Consider the following 5015-nt stretch of genomic DNA (forward strand, 5'->3'; position numbering starts at 1 on the left):
AGTCCTGCTGAGCACCAAGAACTTCACGTTCCGGGCACCCAACACGAAAGGCCTTGGCAAGTTCATGCCACGCTACATCGGCCCCTTCCCCATCACTGCCAAGGTGGGCGAAGCCGCGGTTCGACTACAGCTCCCGGCGCACTTGCGCATGCACGACGTATTCCACGTCTCTAAACTCAAAGCCTACAAGGCTGGCAGCAACGCGCCACCCCCACCTGCGATTCCCGCAGCTGAGGGCGAACCCTTGTGGTACGTGGACGAGATCCACGCCCACCGGCAGTCTCGCAGCAGGCGCCGCATCACCACGGAGTACCTCGTCAGGTGGCACAAACTGGGCCCCGAGTACGACTCCTGGGAGTCCGCAAAGGACTGCAACCAAGGATGCCCAGAGGCAATCCGCGCTTACCATGGAAAACTGTACGCAAAAGGCGTACCGCTACCCTAATTATCCACCTCACTCAAGGCGCCCCGAGGACGGGTTCGCATTCAAGAGGGGGGGAATGTAACGCCGCTAAGGCGGCCCTTGGCTCACCGGGCCAACGGTATCGTACCAACGGTACATCCAAGAACTATTCATAATCTTCCAATACCAAACGGTATTTATCAATACCACCTTTATCGTTGGATAATTTCCTTTTTCGCAACTGCTTGCCAACTGCAAGCTTTGTTACAGCCAATGTAGCGATGCTAGGTCCCTATAGGGTACCGCGTCGTATGCTAACTAACTCAAGGAGTTAGAAGTCCACAATTTGGTGGTATTGAAGAATACCGTTTTTAGGTAAAGATCAGTATTTTAACTGAGTTGGACGCTAGTGCCATAAGGCCCTATCGTACAGGAACGCCTTTGGCGTTAGTTAGAGAATACTTGATTCGGACGAGCGGCCAATGGGCCTAACGTCCTTACATTCCCCCCCTCTTGAATGCGAACCCGTCCTCGGGGCGCCAGTGTAGGTTGGGAAGGGCTTCTTAGGGCAAGGGTACACCCTTGGCGTACAACTTGGCGTGATAGGCTTCGACCGCTTTGGGGCAGCCTCGACGGCAGTCTTGGGCCGTCTTCCAGGAGTCGTACTCGGGGCCGTGGTTTTGCCAGCGGACCAAGTACTCGACGAGGTGGCGACGGCCAGAGCCGCTCGCACGGTGTGCATGGATTTCTTCGGCAAACCACATAGGGTCGCCTTCCACTGCAGGGACCACCGGTGGAGGTGGTGCATTGCTGCTTTGTTTAAACTGTCGCAGCAGGGACACGTGGAAGACATTGTGCATGCGCAATGCCTCCGGAAGTTGCAGGCGGACTGCAGACTCGCCCACCATGCTTAGGATGGGAAAAGGTCCAATGAACCGTGGCATGAACTTGCCGCGTCCTTTGGCATTAGGTGCCTTGAACGTTATGTTCTTGGAGTTTAGCAAGACGTATTGCCCGACTTGGAAGTGGGCTGGTCGGCGATGCTTGTTGGCATGCTGAGCCTGTCGTTGCTGAGCGGCGTGTAGGGCCTTTTTGGCCTTGTCAAGACGCGCATGTAGGGCGTCAGCGAGTTCGTCGACTGCAGGGTGTTTCGTTTTGAGTGGAAGCCCGTAGTCGTCCGGCATTCGTGGATGCCGTCCGTACATGAGGTAGAAGGGCGTGTAGCCCGTGGCTTCGCATTTGCTGTTGTTGATGGCGAATTCCGCCGTGCGTAGGTGTTCGGCCCAGTCAGTGAGTTCCGGCCCTACGTAATTGCGTAGCACCTCTTGCAGAACGCGATTCACGCGCTCAGTTTGTCCATCCGTTTGAGGGTGGAACGACGTGGAAAGCAGCTGTTTAAAGTGCAGTTGTTGGGCTGTGTTGCGCATTGCTTGCGCAGTGAACCGCGGGTCGCGATCAGACAGTAGGAAGTCGATACAGCCGTGTTTGCAGATGATTTCATCACGCAAAATTTTTGCAAACTGAATCGTAGTGATTTGATCGTGTGTCGGCACGAACGTGACGAATTTCGTCAACTTGTCGACAAAGACGCAAATGGCTGTGTGGCCATCCTTGGTGGGCGGAAGCGACATAATAAAATCGCAGGACACCACCTCCCATGGCCGCGTAGGGATGGGCAGGGGTTTCAGCTCTCCGGCTGGCTTGCGGTTGTCGGCTTTGTTGCGCTGGCATTGCGGGCACTCATGTACATAACGCTGTACAGCGCTGTACATGCCTGGCCACCAGAAACGTTCGTTAATGGTGAAGAGTGTGCGTGCAACACCGCGATGGCCTGCCAAGGGTGTGTCGTGATATGCATGCAGAATGTCTGCACGCAGCTTGGGGTCATTGGGCACGATAATTCTGTTGCCCTTGAACCACATTCCGTCAGCGAACGAAACCGTGCCCCACTCGGGGTCTGGTTCGGCAGGCATTACTGCCCGCAGGCGGTCGGCTAAGTTTGGGCCCTGAGGGCTGTCGTCAGTAGGCATGCCAAGGTACATCATGGCTGCGACCGCCTGTTCTGGCGCGTGAATGCGCGACAGGGGATCAGCGACGTTCTTACGACCGGGCCTGTATTCCCACATGTAGTGGAATCGGCTGAGGAATTCTTGCCAGCGAGCTTGGCGCCGGGAGAGGTCTTTCTTGGTTTCAAACCAGATGTTTGGGTGGTGGTCGGTGACCAGCTTGAACGTTTCTTGCGCCGTTTCGAGATATGGACGCCACTCTTGTAGAGCGTTTATCGTTCCTAGGAGTTCTTGCTCCGTGGTTGTGTTGTTGATTTCGGGAGCCGTGAATTTCCGACTCGTATATGCGACTGGGTGGTCGTCTTGCATGAGTACACCACCAGTGCCGTAGATGCTTGCATCTGTAATTACCTCGAAGGGTTTGGAGAAATCCGGCAGGTGAAGGACCGGCGCGTTTGCAAGCGCGTGCTTGATGCCGTCAAAAGCAGCTTGGTGCTCGTCCTTCCAGTCGGTTGGGTTCAACCGTTTGCCTTTGGTTAGAGCCGTGAGCGGAGCCGCAAGCGACGAGAACCCCTGGATAAATTTGCGAAAGTAATTCGCGAGTCCCAGGAAGCCACGAAGCTTGGTCATGTCGGTTGGAACCGGGTAGGACTGCACGGACTCAATTTTTCTGGGGTCCACTTTGAGACCATCACGGCCGACGATGTGGCCGAGGAAGTTTACTTCCTTTCGATTAAATTCGCACTTTTCGAGCTTTGCACGTAACCGCATCCCTTTGAGGGACTCCAGGACGCCGCGAATGTGTTCGAGGTGGCTTTGCGGGTCTTTGCTGAAAATGAGGATATCATCCAGATAAACCACGCAGTAGCCAGCGTCGATGTGCTTCTTGAGCACGGTGTTCATGACCTTTTGGAAGGTTGCTGGGGCGTTAGTCAGCCCGAAGCACAGTACTTTGTACTGGAACGTACCGAACGGCGTGACAAAACTGGTTTTCGGAATGTCCTCCGGAGTAATACGGATTTGATGGTACCCGCTTTGCAGATCCAGCGACGAGAAGAGACTCGCGCCCTGAAGCTTGTTCAGGAGGTCCGTGATGTTAGGTAGAGGATATCTGTTTTTTATCGTGATTTTGTTGAGTGCACGGAAGTCAAGGCACATGCGGAGCGTACCGTCCTTCTTCTGAGCGAAGAGTACAGGCGCGCCGAATGGCGACTTCGATTCCTCAATGAAGCCTTTGGCTATGAGATCGGCGAGCTGTTTTTTCAACTCTTGCTGTTCTAGCTGTGAGAGCCGATATGGCCGAGAGTATGGCGGCTGTTTGCCGGGTTCGAGCTCGATGGTGTGTCCGATGCCGAGGTCAGGACCAAGGCCCGTGAGCGGCTCGAAAACTTCCTTGTACTCGTCAAGGAGAGCATTTAGCTTGTCGGGTTGGACGAGGGACGGGTCGGGCGGTTTAGTTTCGTCTGCTTGCACAGCATTTAGCTGCGCGATGTCCTCGCTGGTGACGAAGGCAGCAAAGCACTGTGCGCCTTGTCGGTGGATCTTCTTAAATTGCTTCAGGGAGACAATCGACGCAAGGGGTGCCGTTGCCGCGTGCAAGACCGAGGTGACGTAGTTCATGACTGCGACACCTTCAGGTTGCGGCGGATTTAGGCTTTGCAACCGGTGGTTGCACCCGTTAGTTAGAGAATACTTGATTCGGACGAGCGGCCAATGGGCCTAACGTCCTTACAGCCAATGGAAAGGGAGATTTCCGTAACTTTTCCATTACACTCGCTAAGAAATACTTAGCTAGTACATGCTCCCGACCATGTATTAAATTGTCGACCTCGCATATACTCTTCACATTTGTGTCAGCTGAATAGGCATATATTTGGTGCGTTGAACAGTGCAGTCGCGGCGCTCGGAAGCGACAGACGCCTGCTACGCAAAATTGGCGAGTGCTATTTCCTCGTCAATGTCCTTCCAAGGAACTCCTGCTGAGTACCTTGGAACTCATATGAATGACGAGGCTCGCTTGAGATAGCTTCGCGTGCAGCGTGGCCACGTCAATCTCCATGCCAATTCAACTAAGCATGCATGTGCTCGGTTGAATGCTCGGTAGCGTGCGAGTTTACCCCTATCAGGATGTTTGTTTGCATATCCCTCCAAGCGAGAGGGCTTGGACCTATGCTGATGTTTGTTCCAAAAAGTGAACTGAGGAGTAATGCTACGGTGAAAGGTATGCACGTAAATTCGCCCGTGCGCCAAACGCCCTGTAACTCGCTTACGCTAATCTCACATTCCAATATGCCACTGCACTTTCCTCTCCAGCCTGGCCACATTCTCTTCCTCGCAAACGTACTTGGGCACCTTACTATCCAACACCATACGGGCTTTGGAAACGCGGGCAGCTGCTTCACAAGGACCCCCCTATTTAAGCAGCCCCTTCGCACAAATGTGTCCGGTCGTACTGTGCCGAATAAACGGGCGGGGGTCGCATCCCTGCGATTCTCAAAATGCGCCTGTACAAGTGTATATAAATTTTGTTTGCGGAAAAGGACGAGGTGCGCCAGCGCGTTGCGCAGGTGGGCACGATGTATGTTATACTTTGCGCAACTTTGTAA

At 54.1% G+C, this 5015-nt stretch overlaps 1 protein-coding gene across 1 annotated transcript in view; it reads left to right on the plus strand.

The window, feature by feature from the left end:
* Positions 1–4698: 4698 nt before the first annotated feature.
* VOLCADRAFT_107900 (uncharacterized protein) overlaps positions 4699–5015 on the plus strand; it is a gene marked incomplete at its 5' end in the record, with an annotated part of 3454 nt that continues 3137 nt past the window's right edge. The window contains one exon of the mRNA XM_002957901.1: positions 4699–4955. Within this exon, the coding sequence (XP_002957947.1) occupies positions 4699–4955 (257 nt within the window). The remainder of the gene's footprint in view (positions 4956–5015) is intronic.

This window comes from Volvox carteri, assembly GCF_000143455.1.
Source record: "Volvox carteri f. nagariensis unplaced genomic scaffold VOLCAscaffold_82, whole genome shotgun sequence".
NCBI lineage: Eukaryota > Viridiplantae > Chlorophyta > Chlorophyceae > Chlamydomonadales > Volvocaceae > Volvox > Volvox carteri.